The following is a 20,767-nucleotide window of genomic DNA, read 5'->3' as shown; positions in this document are numbered from 1 at the left end:
TATATATCTATATATATATATATATAATATCCAAGAAAAAAATGTATAGTTTACAGGAGCTATATTCTCAAATAAATGCTTCTAAAGTATGAAAAAATTCCATAAACCAAAGTAAATATATAATTCCAGACTATAAGGCAACCGCCGTGAGATATAAAAACCGATTTTAAGTCTAGCTAGCAAGTTTAGCTTTTTACACATCTCAGAGTTTGGTCAATATGGATGTTCAATAATGGGCAGAATGCTGTAGGTACAGTGTATGAAACGTTAACCCCGTAAATCAATATTCCCTGCATACAAAAAGATGCTTTGTCTCTGTTCAGATATTATAATCATATTTTTATATATCGTTTTCGAAGGCTTTATAGTTAATTTGAATACACAGAAAAATAAATAGTTTGAAACATTTTTTTTCATTAGCAAAAAGTAGAATAACTCTTTTAAATTTTAATTTTTCAACGACATCTATTTTTGGATAAGGGAACAAATTTCAAATTTGTAAATTTATCTAAGACTCAGCCCAGTAAACGAAACAAGTTTGCAGATTTCCCAGCAGAATTATCACAATTTCAAACCTTACATCTAGCGGATGTAATTGGAACTAAAGTGGTTCCAAATGACATAATTTTGTATTCCCGTTAAAAGGGAGCTCTAGTATATATAATTTTTAAACAATCACTAATGCAATTGGAAGACGAAGAAAAAAAAGTATGATTTTTAAAATAATGCACGACCCATAATTTTAAAAAGAGCTTGTAAAACAAACAAAAAATCAACCATTTATAACATGAAACTTTCAAGTAATTTTCAAGCATATATAATATGTAATTATTTTGACGTTTTTCACATAATTTATTTGAAATTGTTATTTTTGTAAAATTAAATACATACATTTTTAAATGTATTTTTTATGCTTCGGTCTAAATCTTCGTATTATTCGTAACTTTTTACCGCACACCGAGAATTTATTAAAAGACATCAACGAACGGAAAGCAAGCATCCCTAAAGGAATAATATTTTCTTTCTATATATACGCGAGAACTTAATAATTTTAATAGATTTTTGTGTAATAATATTTGTATTATTTTTTACTTAAAAGAATAGTCAAACAAATATGTTATTTCGAGAAATAAAAATACTTTGTATTCTGATCCACTCACATTTTTATTTTACCAACTAGTTTCGGCAACAACCTGTTGCCCTCTTCAGGGTTACATTTGTAACCCTGAAGAGGGCAACAGGTTGTTGCCGAAACTAGTTGGTAAAATAAAAATGTGAGTGGATCAGAATACAAAGTATTTTTATTTCTCGAAATAATTTATCAAGATGATCCACAAAGTAAATGTTTTCAATATTCAAAACAAACAAATATGTTTTTATTAACAACAGTAATACACTAACAGGAGTTTAAAAATGGTCTCAATACGTAATGATTATATATTACGATGTCATTTTGACAGCGCAGTTCTTTAGTTGATCATAGTTATCATAGACATAATAAATTTATCGGTTTTTGGTGAATTAAAATTGGTGAATTTGGTGGTTTCATATCGGGCGTTTTGGGTGGCAAATTCCGATATGGTTCGTCCATGAAACATTTATTTTTATTTAATGTGCTTCATTTATATAACGCCAGTCAAGGTACAAATAATGGTAAATGATACAATATTTTGAGCGTATAGCTCGTATTTAGGAAGTTAAATATATTTAAGATTGAAATTATCATTTCATTTTTTTTCGTTCCTTCGTATAAAGAAATGAACTCTATTTTTTTCGACAAACTAATGCTTTTTTAGGTTATTGTTGTTATTTTAGGCCTAATTATGATACCTTTTGATCTTGATGTGGTTGTGATTGTCTTTGATATATGGTGTGATTGTCTTTGATATTCATGTATTTGTTTTCGTATCAGCAAAAAATAGCTTTTTGAAGTAAAACAAAATTCTTCATTAAAAACCAATAATAAAAAAAACTCCAACAAAGTATTATTCAATAATACTTTTTGAACTAAAATATCTTAGGTGCCGCGCCGGTTCGATAATTGATATTGGACTAGAATGGAGAATGAAATTCAAAGGAAGTGACATATTCATCAATAATGTTTTGTTACATGAGAGATCTAAAATATATAACGTAGAGATAAGGAGAATAAGAGCTATTATTTTGAGAAATAAAAATACTTTTTTTGATCTACTCACATTTTTATTAATAACCGATTAGTTTCAGCAACAACCTGTTTCCCTCTTCAGGGTTTAATTTACCTACTTTTACAGAGTCTTTTTAATTCTCAAAATAATATATCAATACGATCCACAAAGTTAATGCTTTCAATATTCAAAACAGAATAAGAATCATATACATTCCGACGCCATAGGAATGGATCAAAAGACGTTAACGTTAAAATGACGTTAACGTCGGATGTTGTGTTTACACAATAATACGAAGCGGTAGAAGAAGATAGTGTCACGCATGACCGCGTTGTAGATGTACAAGTAATTGTTTTTGATCTCGTAATTGAATGACTATTGGAATCTAAAATTTTTCTTTTTAGATTTCACCCCTAGAAACGCAATTAAAAGATCCGTTTTTCAACTCTTACTAACACCTTGTGGGCATAGAAAGGTTGTGCATTTTCTAAGGTAGAATCAGTTTCATATTTATTGACTAAAGCCTTATCTAATAATCTAATACCTAATTATCTATTGAAACTAAAAATAAGTCAATGATTATCCAAAGTTTCAAAAACATACGTGTCATATGAATTTTGTCATTATCTTTTTAATTTATTTCTCTTAACTAATTAACCATTACGCCACTTCTCCGCAGGGGTAGGCAGAGAGGATAAGATACCACATCACTCTGTTTTTGCAAACGTTTTTCGTCTCTTCTACGTTCGTGTATTTCGTTATATAAACCCGTCGATTATTTCGACTCCTGGCCTATTTATTTTGAAATATTTTGAGTATTTAATCATTCATGTCTCCTTGGCATTTCCTTGCTTTTATTTTCAACTGCATTTGCCTCATACATTTTTTTACTATTTTCGTCTTCACTCATTCGATTACCATCAAACCATCTTCAAAAATATTGTATACATATTTTCGAAAATTCTCATCTCGGCCTTTCATCACTTTCTTATTTCCCCATTCAAACATTTATAATAAATGTCATTTTGATTTACATTTCGATGGCATTCGGTCTATTTTCATTATTATTTTGACAACTCTATGCTTCACTTCCATATTATGTCAAAATTATCTGCTAGTAAGCTTTCATTTTATTTTTTTTTATCATTGAATTATTTTAATATCAATATTTTTACCAAGATTCACGAATTGCTGGAGCTTAGTTATTGGAAAATAAATGCTTTTGAGGTATTACGTTTTTACTGTAATTGACGAGGAGATGTTACCGCCTAAATTGTATAAATTGAAAAGGAAATGATCAACAACCAATCAATAAATGTGTTTTATTTATCATATAATATTTAAGCTTTGACGGATATCAAAGGAAATAAGTAAATAAATAAAAATATGTTCACAAATTCAGTTAAAGAAGTAAAATAATGTTTCTTTAGAATTGCTTCTGTTCATTTAATTTCATTCCGTTTCATTCAGTACTTCTGACAGATTACCATTCGCTAGTATACTTTTAAAGGATGAAAAGCATACGAAAAAAATATGGTAAAAGAAAAATAAACCGTGTTGTGTACGCAAAACGATGTATGGTTATAGTTGTTAATATTGTGAAATACGGAAAAAATGCAAACATAAGTACTAAAGATAAAATTAAGATTGGTATGTTGAAATAATTTGGAGATGTGGAACGAATGAGTGAGAAAAGAACTCGTAAGCTAGTAACTCTATAACAGCTCGTAAATACCAAAACTTCCATATTTTTCTTGAGATATTTAAATTAATAGGAACTAAATTGACAAACCCAGATATGTAAAGCAATATTTAGACACACTTAAATGAACAAATATTGTGAATTTAATAACTAGTCATAGTAAAAGTATAATTAAAAATCAACTTTTCAAGCGTCTCCTAGTGTGTGAAAATTCATTCAATTCAAAAAAATCAAAAAGCTCCCTTTTACTTAAAAAACTTACTCAACTCAATAGACGATGCCGAGACCTAGCACATGAAAGAATAATTAAAGCAAAAATTCAACCTCCGAAATTTGAGTAGTATGGTAGAATAGTGAATGTTACACTTAAATAAAGTGATCACCAAAACTAGCCCAAGACAGGTTTTAAGCCCTGAAATTACCCAGACTTCCAAATTTTTCAATATCTTTGTTAAGATAAAATAAACTCATGAAAACGAAAATATTTTACATTATGGACATACATATATTCTTATTGATAATATAACGTAGGTAGATGCGTTCGATTTAATTTATTGGCACTTTTTTGTATAGAGGGTGGAAAGAGAAAACTCTTTACTTGTGTGAGCTTGAAAAGCCTTTACTTGTGTAAGCTTTTCATGTCAGCAGTAGATAGGTATTGTATACGTATTAATTTATGAAAATAGTCTCCAACGAGTCATCTTGTTCGTCGTCTCGCGTCTTGCTCTCATGATGCGTCTTTACAGAGAGAACTGTCCACTCCTTATGACCCTTGCCATGTATTTAGTTCTTTAAAAAAATGTAAAAAATCGAATAAAGATTACTTTATATATATGACAGTTTTTATTTTATTTTTGACAGGTTTTATACAACTTTTTTACAATGACAGCGCAATTTGCTGAGTATATTATAATTAGGGATTATATTTCGTCCCTTTTGCTTTAAAATACCATTTCTGCATTGTCTGACACTATTCGTATTTGCGCTTTGTTTTCACAATTTAATATGTGGAAAATACAATGTAAACGGAATTTGCATTCAGTAACTTTAATTCAAGCACCATTGCATCCCTTGAAAGCTTTTGGTTGACCCAGCTGTATATAAATAATATTTCAAATGCAATCGGAATTGTGCAGGATCAAAATTACAGTTTCACAAAACATGGAATATGAAATATCCCACCATGACGTCAGAGATTTATTATTAACCAGCTGTATCCGAAAAAAGAATGCGGTGGCTAATGCTGTGATCTGGTAAGATATATGGAAACGAAACGCACACATCTAAAATGTTTGATTTCACAAAGTTTGCGAAGCAATGAAATATTCAAAATCTATGAATAAACAATGTTATTAATAACATGGAAAATATTGATTGAGAATCTAGAAGTACGCTGTCTGCCATGAAAGATGTTTAGAATTGCGTGTGTTGCTATTAAGTTCAACAAATGGTGCTGTCGTTGTAAAAAAAAGTTGTATAAAACCTGTTTAACCTGTCAAAAATAAAGTAAAAACTGTCATTTGTATAACGTTAATCTTTATTTATGTATTAACAATATATGTTTATATACGTGCATTAATTTATATGTATGTATGTATAAATCACCAATTGGTATTCTCATTAAAATTATATATAAGTGACTTATCGATTATCGAGTAATGGCCAGCCAGATTCTAAATCGATTTGAGTTAAAAAATTTCTGTCAATATTTTAGTTTAAAATATTTAAGGTGCATTGTTTGCACGGGTTTAAATTTTATAAATATTTATAGATTCGATTGTAACTAATAATATTTTACCATATGATAGACGTGTTAATAGAAACGAGTATACTCGAACACATATCGGGACATATCGAATGCTTTAAGTTTATTTTGAAATAACATTGTATGCACGAGTATATCAACTACCGGTAAATTATTGATTATTTGTGAAATTTTCTTCAGTTGAATGCTAAACGAATGTTAGTTAGGCTAGAAGCGGATTGAGTTGACCCTGTCAAAGCTAGCAGTGCATTCAGAATTATGATTGAACGATTGTATTTGTTGAAAGCGGAATGGAGCATTGTACTAAAATTGAATCAGGTCGGAATTCCAATCAGATATTCCAATAGATAGAGTGATTATATCGTAGATTCCATTATTGGAATTCTGCAATCGAATCCGTGAGACGGGAAATCATGTTTACAAGACTAAAAATAAGCGAGAAGCTTGTTGTATAGAATTCCTTCTTAAAGAAAAACGGTCTGAAAAGAAAACATTTGAAACGAAGAACCATAATCGTTTTTTTTAAATTAGTTTTTAACGTTATTTTTATGCATTGTATGCATGCATTTTGTATTTTTATGCATATGTTATGCATTGTTGAGTAACACGTGAAATATGAGTGGTAAGGTAAAATTCCAATATGTCAGAAGGTACAGAGAAGTGTGAAATGGATTAGTGTTGGGATATATTCAATTCTCAAAAAAAGTGTTGGGGTTGTTGATATCGTTATTATTTGTAGATAAAGATTTAAGTATGCGCATATTACCTACAATGATCTTTTTTTTCTTCAGTGCAAGAAGGTGGTATATTGTAAATTTAAATTATGGAAACGAATACTATGAGTATTCGGACGATCCACGCGATCAATAACTTCGATATCGGAATCAAGATATGAAGAAATATAACATATTTGCTAATATTTTGTGTGTCCACTTAAATAGTACCTAACCGTAGTTGAGTACCAGGCTGGAGGGTTCGATTCCACCGCTGGTCATAATAAATTAAAGTGATATTTTTACTTTAACATTTATTTAATATTGCTTTGGACTAATACCCAATACAAATCAATTAATCTTTTCATTAAAGCATTAACAAAATTTGAAGATTTTTCCATATAAATACAACAATAAATCATAAAAATATTTCCAAATCAAAATAATAATTCAAATTTAAATATGTTACATGCAGAGATATTACTAGATGGTTTTATTTTTGTATTAAATTAAAACATTGGATGTTTTTGTTATTGTTATGAAGCCTAATATAAAAATGAATATTTTTATTTAACTTGTTTGTAACTCAAGCCTTTCCATTAAAATCAATTCTAAAATGAAAAGTGATTTATGCTGTTAAATCTGTGAAAAAGACACCACAAAAATGTTACAGAAAATATAACCCTTGCTTTGAAAGATGGTAATTAGGCAAATTACAGTGTTCTGAAAAGAGGAAGGTACAGTTTGAATATTATTTATTTAAAAAAAACTGACGAGTTCTAAGTTGAAACATGAGTCCAAAAATACTGGTTCATTATTAAATTATATTCCGGAAAAGTGCCATGATTTAAAATAAAATAAACTAGGGTTCTCATAATTCAGACCGCAAATTATGAAAGACAATCTTAATAGTATACTTCTTAGAATATTTTATATTTTATTTTACGCTGTATTTCATTTTAAAATCTTTTGACAGCAGAATATTTTTTTTAAAGCAATGACACAAACGAAGCAAAAAAGATTTTTTTCAACAACAGATGTAGATGTATATAAATATACAAATATACATACATATATATATATATATATATATATAATAATAATTATGAAAGTAAAAATACTTTTCAGCACATTTACCATAATAATTCATCGAAGCAAAATGTCAAATCAAAACACGTTTATCTTATAACACCATGGATGCCGTAATAAAATTATTATCGTGAAAAAATATAAATTTAAATAAGAGATGATTTTATAACCCATAGAATATTAGAAATGTCAGCTGACCGGTAAGAGGTTTAACGAGTTTGGATGAGGCTTTAGAATCCCACGTAATTGTAACGTTGGTTACCGCCACCTGTTGCAGACCGCCCGAGAGAATTATTACAATTCTCGGAAATGCTCACCCTTTTCCCGGTGGGAACTCCGTATTGACTCTCTGAACAAAACGACGCCAGTCGAGACACACATTCTACTGATTTTAAATTTTCTTGATTTCTTTTATCAAATGGAAAATTAAAATAAATATAATTTTAATAAAAATAAAAATTCTAAAAAAATATCGAGATATTAAATATAATGAATTTTACATTATCTATATTATAAATAGATATATAAAATAATTGAAATGTTGTGTTTAATTTTATTCCCTAAATAATACAAATCAATCTTAAAATATAAAACGAATATATTCTGAATATTCAAAAAAGTTCGACATAAATAAATATATATATATATATATATATATATATATATATATATATATATATATATATATATATATATATATATATATATATATATATATATATATATATATATATATATATATATATATATATATATATATATATATATATATCTATATATATATAAATATATATATATATATATATATATATATATGTATATATATAAAACGTTTTATAAAATAATAACAATGAATACATTACATTCACTTTTGAATAAATCGTAAAAGAAATGTTTACTTTTAGCGCGAACTTGATTTCTCGGAGTGTACAGTTTTCCCGCCAAATTCAAAGCCCTCCCCCTGCACTTCCTTCCTCAGTTCTACGCTACGATACCATGTGCTCGGCGGGAAGGGAATTCCCACTCGCCTATAGGCACGTAGTATACTACGAGTGCTCTGTCGATAGTAACCGAAGTTAAAAAAAGTATATTTATTTATTTTATTTATTCTATTTTAAGACATCGATCATCGGCGCTCCGTCTAAATCAAAGGGTCGATTAGCGCATAGTGTCGAAGTAATTTTCCACATAGTTTGATCCCGAATTGGGTATAACGGGCCTAATTATAGGCGTATGAGCAGGTGAGCGAGTGACCGGCTCGCGGGCAGCGTAACGTATGTAAATAGGTCCCGCCCCCAGGGGGTGTGCCCGTTCGTTCGGGTGTTCGGGTCATCGCGGGAGAGGGAAAACTCGGCGATCGATGCTCGGCCGGGGGGGCTCCCGGGCCGCGCCTGCGCCCCCGCCGCGCCTGGAAGTTAGACTGTGCCTTAACAAGGGAGTATTCGGTATCCGAGCGGAATTCTGAGCTCCGCTCGACGCGGATGGAGAAGCGACGGGGGTCGCGCGGTCTGGCGAGAACGGCGCGGCCGAGGACGTAGGTCTCCACTCCGGCGTCGTGTGCTGTCGGGTTTCCGCCCCTCCCCGGGGGCGGCGCTGCGGAAGCCCCTCCAGAAGTCGGATCATAACATTGCCGAAGCCACGTTGAGCCGGACGCGCCTCGAGCCTCAGTTCGCTGGCTGGAACCGATCGCCGATTCTGCCGTCTCCGCCTTCGGATGCCGGAAGCGCGCGGCGCGTGTCGCTGGTGGCGGTGAGATGCGGTGAAGAAGAACAAGATGGGGACTGCGGCCCGCGTGGCCGTCTTGCTGGCCTTCAGCCTGCCGCTGCTCCCTGGCCCGTTGGCGCTCGCGGGGTGAGTACCGATGCACTTCACTACCCGCCACCGTCACCATCGGCTGCCCATCACCATCACCATCACCATCGCCAACCCTTTCAATAATAAAAAAAATTTGAAATTATTTTAAATTACAAAGTTTATAAAAGTTTTACCGCGCTATGAAAGTTCGTCTCTTGGCAGTCCTACGCCCACATTGCGGATATGACCTACGATAAATAGTCAATTTTTACAGTTTATAAATTTCATATAAGTATACATAATTAAAGAATCTTTTTTTTTTAATTAAATATTGTGAACAATGTAACGTGCATTTAATTAAATGCATAAAATAAGAAATATCCAAAATATATTTTTTAAATGGCTAAAAGTTAAAACAACAACATTTTATAATAAACCTAATATTAAAATTATTTTGAAAATATTTCATTGTAAACAATATTAAAAAATTATATATTATGTATATATATATATATATATATATATATATATATATATATATATATATATATATATATATATATATATATATATATATATATATATATATATATATACATATATATATATATATATATATATATATATATATATATATATATATATATATTTATATATACATCAAATATATATATATGTATATTTATACACATATATATATATATATATATATATATATATATATATATATATATATATATATATATATATATATATACAGTATCTACTCAATGAATTAGGGCCACCCATTATTTTTTTGAATACTCTGAAATCTTTTGGATTATTATATTTATTTTACATAAATACTTTAAGTTTTCTATTGACATCTAATATCATGTATATTACCTTCAATAATATGTAAAATATACCTGGATTATTTAAGCCTTTACAAAATTTAAAACCCTTTTTCTGAGAAAGGTCCCTAATTAGCACAGGTAGACAGATAGTTGAAAGTTCAAAAATTAGTCCTATCTTATTTATTAGTGAAGTTTCTTGAGTTCTGGTTATTGTTTTGTTCAGAGAGGTTATATAGTTATCGTGTCTTGTGAAAAAAACTTAATTTTTAATTTTAGTTCATAAAGTATAATTTTTTTTGTAAACACAAGTGTTTTTTTTGAAAAAGACAAAATGGGAAAAAGTAAAGACATTTCTGAGGAAAAAAAGTCTAGTGTTATAGTGCTACTGAAATTAGGAATACTATCTAATAGAGAAATTTCAAAAAAAGAAAACGTTTCTCATCAAACAGTGGACAGAATTTCAAAATCAATAAAAAATCAGTCACCCGCCTCCAGCAATCGGCGAAAGAACTGTCGTAGGATTAGAAAATCAACACCGAGGACTGATCGAAAAATCGTTCAAAGTGCGTTAAAAAACCGTAGTGCATCAGTTAAAACATTAAAAATAAAATTGGAAGAAGAGGGTATAAATATATCGGTATCAACACTGAGGCGACGTCTTTACGAAGTAAATCTGAAATGCAGGCGCCCTGTAAAAGTACCAAAATTGACACCACGAATGAAAGCGGATAGATTAAAATGGGCCAGGCTACATCGAAATTACTCGGTAGATGATTGGAAAAAGGTATTTATTTAAATTGAATTTTCAACATATCATTTTAGTAAATAAACTTATATATTTGAATTAAACTTAAATTTTCATTATTTTTCAGGTCATCTTTAGTGATGAGTGCCGGTTAGAAGCCGTGACAGAGAGCCGTCGATTCGTCAGGAGAGCACCAATGGAACGTTACAATGAGGCCTGTGTGGTAAAAGTTATCAAACACCCCCCTGCAACAATGATATGGTCATGTATTATTAACAATTTACCTGGGCCGTTGTTTTTCGTGGAAGGAACAATGAACCAAAATTCCTATAAGCAGGTCCTCGAACGAATTTTATTGCCCTTCTACCATACACTCGACCCAACAGAAGGTCCATACACCTTCATGCAGGATGGGGCACCTTGCCACCGGGCTAAATCAATAATAAAAATTTTGTCTAACAAAAATCTGCCTTTGCTCCCCTGGCCTGGAAATTCTCCGGACCTTAATCCTATAGAAAACGTATGGAGCATGTTAAAAAATAAGGTTTACTCATTTCCAAATCCGACAGTAGACTGTCAAAAAAAAAATATTCAAAAAAATTGGTCAGAAGACGAAGAAATAAAAAACATAATAAAACAGTGCATTTTAAGTATGCCAAAAAGAATTGAGGCAGTTATTTCTGCCAAATGTGGAAATACTAAATACTAACTATATTTATATGAAAATATATGCATAATTTAAGCGTAATAAAGTGTTCATGTGTAAATAAAATTCAATGTTGTTTTATTTAAGGTTTTCTCTGAGTTATTCCTGTTTGAATTGAGAAATTGCGTGAAATTCTGCGTGGCCCTAATTCATTGAGTAGATACTGTATATATATGTTTATGTAAATGTTTAAAAAAAAATTCCACCGTTTGAGTCTCCAATAAATAAAAATCTACATATATATATATTATGTACGTACCTACTTACGTATTTACGTAGAATGTGTGTTACGTTTGTATTATGAATATCTATTTGAAACCTTATTTGGTGAGCTATAAATAATCTTCGTCTCAAATTATGTTAATACCAACACTTAAAGGAACATTAACGGGTGCTACTTTAAATTATTTGGTGTATGAATTCAGTAAATTTGCCATGTTAAAAAATATTTCAAATTAATGTTTAAATCAAGTTCGTATACCAAATTAATTCCTTTTGCCGATGAATTTTTTAGTAAACCTAATTTTTATATTTTTTGTAATAGAACCTACATTATTAAAATTATAGTAGAATAATGAAATCATAGTATAAAATTGTATTAAATTATGATGTTTTTACTTTCGAGTTTGAACTCTGAACAGCTTATGAATCACAATATAACTTTAATTTTGAAACTTTTGACATCATGATGAGATATTATTTTATTGTTACAATATGAAGAATTGAATTGAAATTTACTTTTACTTTACTTTTTGTTTATTTTAAAATACCAAAATTATTTTACACTAATTTGGATTTTACTTGGAGTCCTTAAGATAATCCATCTGTGCCTCATAAATTACCTACACCAATGTATACTCAATTTAATGTTGGATTGCATAAGGTTCGTGGTTTAAATCCTTTCCTGTGTCATTGTAATGAAATTGATTTAACTTTAATTTGTTTCATATTTTTTTATTTGATTTCGTACTTACTTTGTGAAATGACATGTAGATTTAAAAAAATAATGTTACACAACTTTTTGAGTTTTATTTCATCTGGACAGGGATGGGCCATAGATACTTGAGAAAATTAAAATATAGTATTTGTAATGAATACATTTAGTTTCGCAGTTATTATTAAAAGAGTTAATTACCGCAAAATAAAAAGCCGCAAAATAAAAAAAAAAGGATAACAAAAGTAGATTATTTTAACCTTATGATGTTTATATAGAAATAATATTAAATATATTATGAAAGTACAAACAAATAATTTGTTTTAAGTAATCTCGACTTTTTTGCCACCCCGGCTACTATTTTATTATATTTCCTCAATAATAATAATAATAATAATAAAACCCTTATCCGCACCCCAATGGTGCATAAGGCACTGCGTCATATAAACGCAGTGTTATCTTGATCGTTTACACATGAAGGAAAGGTGATCAGCCCTCCGCTTCAGGTAACAGTCCAGGGTTATATTGAATAAATATGACAGTGAAAAAATCACTTATATTTATTTTACCCCCCTTGGGAATCGAACCCGGGACCTCCAGAACGGTAGCCGAGCGTGCTGACCATTACACTACGGAGGCGAACAATATTTCCTCAATAACAGATTTAAAAATTTATGTTCAATGAAAAAATTTTAAAAATTAACCTACTCTCATTTAGTTCATTCTCAAAAGAAAATGCCAAAACCATGCATTATTTATTGAAGATTTTTTCTCTTTTCGAAAAATAACAGACTTGGTTGAACAGCAAAAACGTGTTGAAGTAGAAAAATATTTATAAAATAATAAATATATGTAAATAAAACATAATATACATGTACATAAATATAAATATTGCAACCAAACAAAAATAATCAAAACCAACCGCTATCGAATTCCAATATAATTTTAACAAAACGTTCTGAATTTACATAAAATCAAAAAGTCTCTTAAGTCCTTTAAACCATTTTCTAATTCATCACTAAGCCACAAGATATCAATTCAAATATTAATTATTAGAGATAGATTTTCTATGAAATCTTTAGTCAAACTTTTTTTCACCATTTTTTATAAACAATTCCGTTTACTAAAAAAAAGTTATTGACAGCCACAAATAGTCCATTAAAATGTGCTCGTATTTCTGAGTTCGATGAATTGTTTATTTATATTCATTTCCAGGAAATTCTTCCTTAAATAGGATATCTTTTTTGGCACAAATATTTTTCTACTGAATTGAGTTAAATAAGTGACAAAATCGTCAAATAAACTCAACGGAAAAGAAATCATATTATCTTACAGTAAATCCAGTTACATTTTTGAAGAAGGAAAAGTCAAAGCGTGGGAAGAATAAATTCTTGGGTTTATTTCCATTGTGAAAATACAAATCATAATATTTACGAGACAAGAATAGTATCTTTTCACGGTGGTTGATTTATCGGATATAATAGAAAACCGTATTTAAAAATACCTTTTCAATTCTACTTTCTTTCTCAAGATCGTTTTGACTTGTCTACATTTATTCGCTTCTGATCTTCACTACTTTTATACTTGAGCTTTTTTGTAGTAATATTCATTTTACATACATAGTTTTGCTTCTGTTAATCATTCAATAAAGTAGTACCGTTAAATAATGTTTTATATTCAAATTTATGAATGATTTTTTTTTTGTAAATATTATCTCCCCAACTTTAAATAAAATATGTGGTATTGTAAAATTATAACACATATTACCTCACATGTATTTGTTATGTATGGATGTGAAAGGTAGAGGATATCTAATGTTTATACACGTATAGAAGATGGTTTGCAAAGACAGTGGTGTGGCGTTCTAGTATATTTATATATACATATATATATATATATATATATATATATATATATATATATATATATATATATATATATATATATATATATATATATATATATATATATATATATATATATATATATATATATATATATATATATATATATATATATATATATATATATATATATATATTTATATATATATAAATATATATATATATATATATATATATATATATATATATATATATATATATATATATATATATATATATATATATATATATATATTAATACATGTGTGTGTGTGCGTATGTGTGTGTATATTTATGTGTGTATGTGTGTGTGTCTGTACTTTGCATTATAAAATTGTGTCGACAAAAAACCATTACATGAAAAGAAAACCATGTATGTTTGTAATGTAAATAAAATTAATTTAAGCAACAATGTATAATGGATAAGTTTTGATTTTCGTGACACCAATTTATCTTCGTATGCTCTAAACCAATTATATTCGAGCACTCACCGTCCACTGAAGCATCTAATCAGATTCCGTTCCAAATGGACGCAATGTTGACCTTCAATAAAGGGATGTATGTTTATGTCGAGATGGATACGTATTCAATTAAAGCCAGTATAATACGATCACCACGCAGCTCGATACACAATCGAGATTAATTTAATCAGTGACGACTGTTATATCACAGAGGATATCATTCGTAGGTGGAATATTAAAACAAGGTTTTAATAATAATCACTTTAAAATTTTTCGCTCTTACCTGAAATTTTTATTCGTATTAGCAGTTTCATACTTACCCAAGCTACCGCGATGACCCGGGTGACCCGAGTGACCCGGCCATCGTTGCTATTCTTCTTTTTCTCCTTGCATAAATAACAGTAAATCCCATTGTTCTGAGCTCTAGTCTGCATCCAGTTATACATATTCTTAATCCACAAATCAGGACTGCATGATGAATACCTTGCTTTAAATACCGCTTAGACACATATAACAGCAGAAAGAAAATATTGTAAACGTTAATAAAAATTGTGTTGCATTTCTAAAAAAAATATTTTACGCTTCATTTTATGACACATTTATTGACACATATTCATAAATTTGTAACTTGATTTCAAAATTTTAACCCTTCTTAACTTACAGATTGATTTAAAATTTTACTACAACGTTGAATTTAAATACACTCGTTTTAATAATCACCTGTGAAAGGTAAATAATTTTTTTTTTTAATAACTAAACAGCTCTTTTGACGGCAATGGTAGTAGCACTCTCTATAGAATATATTAAAGTAATACAAGCAAAACTATACAATGCTTGTAGCTGAAAACGAGCTTCTAGACAGCTGTATAATATAATATATGGCAAACACTTTCAGTGTTTACGATTTCGTAGTTGTTTCAAAGATATTCAATATTTCCATTTCTTCACAAGCATTTTAATAAATATAATTATAAAAGTAGTTTCTAATAATATCCACGATATCTTAACATAGTATTTTCACAGATTTTTGTTCATAAACAAAGTTAAAAATAATTTTAAAAAATCATAACGCTAGAACAACAAATTATATTTAAAAACTTTATTTACATAGATATGTTTACTGTTAGAGATGTTTTTAATCTCTTTGTATTGTAAACAAAAATGTTTCGAAGTTTTCCACAAATACAACTAACTGTATGCCACCAATCTGGCCTACTACAAAGACCATGAAATCAATTTAAGGACTTCTTTAATAAAAATGTCAGACTTAATGGAAACATCTAATGTTCAAATAATTCTGATTATCAGATTGACGTTTGAGTTGAAAATGATTTCATTGGCATAGACATTCAATTTCAGATAATTTGAAATTTCACGCTCGGAGTTTTCTTCCACAACTTATTTTATTCTTTACCAAATCCACAATAAAGATATTATTTGTGGGTTACGAAATAATCAACAAAATAGAAAAATAAATTGTATATATGTTTAAATATAATACTGTCCTCGCTTGCTCGTGATTTACTACGTGATACCACTTTTAGAGTTCTCACGCTGGAATTTGTAATACGAGTACTTACTCTGTTTATTTACGGAAAATTACGAGAATTTACTAAAGAGTCAAGGACGGCGGAGGTAGGTACCCGTATGTGGAGGCGGTAGGCGTGTATCTCACAATATCAATGAACTTTATCTGTCGTAGGCACCAAAAACGCGATGTTTTGAATCTTAATAAATCTTGCGGTTCTTCTGAATGGGAACGCCTTCAGAATAAGTTAAGACGAACACGCAAAACGCCTCTCTGTAAATATTTCAAAATAACATATTATTCTTGAAAGAACACGATCTCCCGATCAATCTATTATTCAGACAGTGAACTCACAAAGGTATTGAACAATAAATTTGTATTGAATGGTAATATCAGAGTATATTTTGAAGAATATGTACTATTCAAATAAATTTAAACTAAGTATTTTTTATTTTTATTTAAATTTACTGTACAGAATATATAAAATGAATATTGGTGGTCTTATTGTAAAAAAGCAATGGCTTTCAACTAACCAAATGTTTTTTTTTGTAGCTGTGTTTTTATTATATGGATATAAAGTTATAGTTTTGTATTTGGACTGTGTCTACTTGATGTCTTAATTAAGTCAAACAAAAGATATCGTCCAAGTGACCGCCGCCAGAATAGACGACAATAAGAGCAAAATTTATGACATTTTCCAGAACTTCAGGCGATAGATTCTCGCATTCTTAACGAGTATTCTCTTTAAGGGCTTCAATAGTCTTTAACTTGTTTACATAAATACGTGACTTCAAGAAACCCTAGAATAGATGTCTGGAACGGTTAAATCGGGCGATATTGTCGACCAGTGCAAATCACCAAAACGAGAGATAAGGCGACCTGGAACACAGCCCTCAGAACATTGGTTATGGCTCTTGTAGTATGTAACATTACTCCATCTGTTTGGAACCACATGCTCTTCATTCTCAATTAATCCAATTCAGGAAGTAGTTGGCGTGGCTCTGATACACACGCTGTCCACAGTAGTCGTTTAACCTCGCCGTTTTCGAAAAAATAGACATAAGAAGTAAACATAAACATCACACCATGCTACTGTATGCCATAAGAAGATATAATTGCACCTCGTGGGTTAAATTCAGATTTTTAATGTCCCAAAAGCGATAATTCTCCTTTTTCTCATATCAACAAGGATGCAAATAAGCTTCGTCGATTTTCGATAAAAAGTTGTTTTACTCGTGGTCTAGATTAAGGGTGGCGCGTTACACGTGTTTTAGAGAATTTTAGATATTCGTATCCTAGTGATGTATAATTTATATCTGTTTTCCTTTGCAAATGTCAAAACAAATCTGACATTTGCTACCATTTGCTAAAAATATGGCATCTTCCGATAAGGTCATTACTTTTGTGTCACCTGTTAGAAGATTAAAAGAAGAAAGAACTTAAATTGGTAGTTTTAAAAGTAGTGAGTGAAATTAAATTGAGATTACCTTATGTAAAGTAAATTTTAAAAAAAAGTTGATTATTCATAAATTTATATGATATTTCAACCTTTCGATGTTTCTTGAGAAAATGAAAAGCTTCCAAAATCTCGAAACTTGGCCATAAGCCGTATTTGTGAGTTACTGCCTGTTCATTTAAAACATTACATATGGACATCGTAACACTCAATCTTATTTCCCTTGAGATGTTTTTTTTATATCTTCGTAATAACAAAAAAAGTATAAACACGACAAAAACATGTACCTACCTCTTAGATACAACATCGACAATTGTAAATTAGCTCCCAGTATTGGTCTGTAGAAGGGGGACGGTACATTTTGTTTACCCTCATCACAAAACAAAATAGTGACGTGTTTAACTAACTTTCAATTCATTAAAAAGTACGGTAAACATTGCTAATGGATCACTCTCTTCATTATTCATCGTTCACTTTGCGTAATATCACTTTTATAAAATACTACTTCGTGACTACGGGTTTCGTAATAATCATTCCATCATCAGGTCAAATGTAGAGTAAAGTGAAATTGTGAAATACTTGTACCCATTGCATAAATTACTTAACATTAAATATATTTATTTACACATAAACTGGGGCTTATAACATAAATATTTAGTTGTGTTTTGGACGGGATTCGGCGGGTGAAGGTTTTTTTCGCTAGGCGAAATAAAACAGGTATATCAAGACGGTCGGCGTCTGTATATAAATATTTCATCTTTATATTTAGTTTCATATCTTTTTTTTCGGCTTGAAACTTTAACTCAAGAATAACATTAATTTAAAGTTATTTTGATCATAAATAGTAAGCCCACTTTTATTTAGGAATAGGTTATTTAACATCTAATGCTTAGGTTATATTTTTAGTACATGTTATGCTCTAGTAGGTAGGTATATATTATGGTAAGCGATGTTGCATAAGCCATATTTAGAATTCTTACTAAGACGTTAGGTAATTTAAAAAAAAATATTTTCTAAATTAAATTAAAGTGATTTTATAACAAAGTTATCATTTAAGCAAAACATATTTCTTTTAATCTTTTTTGCAGATACGTTCCAGCACATTTTATAAAACTAAAAAAATAATGAAATTAAAATGTTCCAATCCACTTTAACACTTTTATCTTTCTCGAACGAGTTCCGACAAGCACCTTATCATTTTGTATGTATCTTCCATCCCTGAAGATGACGAGGTGCTTATTGAAACTGGTTGGAGAAAATTACCAAGAATAAAAGTGCTTTAAAAAAATGTTTAACTTTTATTGTGCTCCAAAGCGCAAGATCAGGGAGACAGTTGCTGATTGATATCAAGGTCCGGAAGGAATGCTATCCGGGGACATGTGCATGAAGGGGAAAAGTACAAGCTATATCACATAGTCAGAAAAGCAAAACAGAGGGTTAACGAGGTGTGGGTAGAAGACAGATCTCTTGGCTCCGGAATACAATGACATTGAACGGGGATCAAGATCGTCAAGGTGCTGTTTAGAGCTGCCTAAGACAAGGACAATTTACAACATTTTGAGTATGTCCAAATACTTGTTCACAAAGTCTGGATTATTTCCAATTACAGAAGCTATTTTCATATTATTTTTTCACATCTCATCAAAGATGAAAAAGAATATGGTAGTCTAGGCATTTACGGGGCTGACGGCTGTCATTGGCTGGTTTAAGTGATCACTTTACACACAAATCGTCAGCCCCGTAAATGCCCAGATCTCCATATTCTTTTTCATCTTTGATGAGATGTCAAAAAATAATATTTCAAGGACAATTACTCTCAAGTTGACGTCAGAGGAACCTTACAAGACACGAACAGAAGAAGAAAAGTAGCGTTTCCTTTGTCATAGTTGAGGACTTAAGAGATTTTGAAATGCAAAATGATAGTCGAGTTCAGGGAGACCTAACGTGATACGCACAGAAGTTTTATTTTACAAAATTCGAAAAAAAAATGTTTAGGAGACCCGAATGTAGGCATTCGCAATCAAATGTGAAAAAAATACCATGGACACGTTTGCTTGATTAATACAATTTGGTTGTACGAAACTACTTCTTTTAAAAATATCGTTCATATTTCCGCTTCCCAAACATCGAGAAACGAGCACCTCCACATTCCACAGACCGACCTCGTCTGTTGTTTATGGGAAGTAGTGCGAAAAAACAAGAAAAGAAAATTACTACCCCTGTTGACTTCAAATGCGGCAAGTGAAATTGTCCCACAGCTCAAATGACTTTTATTTTTTAAACCTTCTGTTTTCGTAAACCTTAATAGCGCCCTTTTCTATGTTTAGTTTGTTACTATGCGCCAACAAAAGTTAATAGGATTTTCATATTTTATTGAATATTTTTAAAACAAATGGCTGTTTTGGGTAAAACGAGGAAGATATTTAATTATTTTCCTCGTTTTATGATGAATGTCAAAGTAACTTTAAAACTATGTTTAATGTAGGCCCGCTACCAACTACTACTTTGAACGAAATCTTTCTATTGAATTCGGGTGGCACGTTTGGAATAATCCAATATAAGCACTTTTGTGTAATGACTTTTCCTGAAGAATGTGATATTATTTCATGTATTTGGTTATCTCGAATGATGAATCAATACTTAATGATAGAAAAAACATAAAATTCCTCAAAAAATTAAGTTTATTAACGCTCGTATCGTATCGTTTATTAACCCATAACAACGGGCCTCTTTGAATTCAAATTTCAATTAAGGAAATAGAGAAAAATTCGAAACAAGCGTAAAATGCATCAAAATGCAATACGCGAAAGACTTTCTCTCAGCTTTAATTTTTGTAATTATATAAAGTAATATTTTTACCTGTGAAAAAACAAAGTTTTACAAAAATATTTTTCGGGACGCACCGATTAAACTGACACTTAAATTACGCCGCCATTAAGATGAAATTTGCAAATTTTTGAAGAACTCGTTGTAGTTTTATTATGGCTGTAGCACAAATTTAGGCATAC

At 30.3% G+C, this 20,767-nt stretch overlaps 1 protein-coding gene across 4 annotated transcripts in view; it reads left to right on the top strand.

Moving 5' to 3' along the window:
• The first annotated feature begins 9,037 nt into the window (after window positions 1-9,037).
• Rdl (Resistant to dieldrin) overlaps window positions 9,038-20,767 on the top strand; it is a 132,428-nt gene continuing 120,698 nt past the window's right edge. For 2 of the 4 annotated variants that reach the window (XM_088275082.1, XM_088275079.1), the window contains exon 1: window positions 9,038-9,267. In XM_088275082.1, coding sequence (XP_088131208.1) covers window positions 9,191-9,267 — 77 coding nt within the window. In that variant the 5' untranslated portion in view covers window positions 9,038-9,190. The remainder of the gene's footprint in view (window positions 9,268-20,767) is intronic. The other 2 variants (XM_088275080.1, XM_088275081.1) reach the window with 1 other exon arrangement.

Source organism: Brachycentrus maculatus, unplaced genomic scaffold (assembly GCF_059751285.1).
Source record: "Brachycentrus maculatus isolate JH-2025_06_01 unplaced genomic scaffold, ASM5975128v1 h1tg000781l, whole genome shotgun sequence".
Lineage (NCBI taxonomy): Eukaryota > Metazoa > Arthropoda > Insecta > Trichoptera > Brachycentridae > Brachycentrus > Brachycentrus maculatus.
The sequence above is the reverse complement of the archived record's forward strand: the minus strand, read 5'-3'. Positions and strand labels throughout refer to the sequence as shown.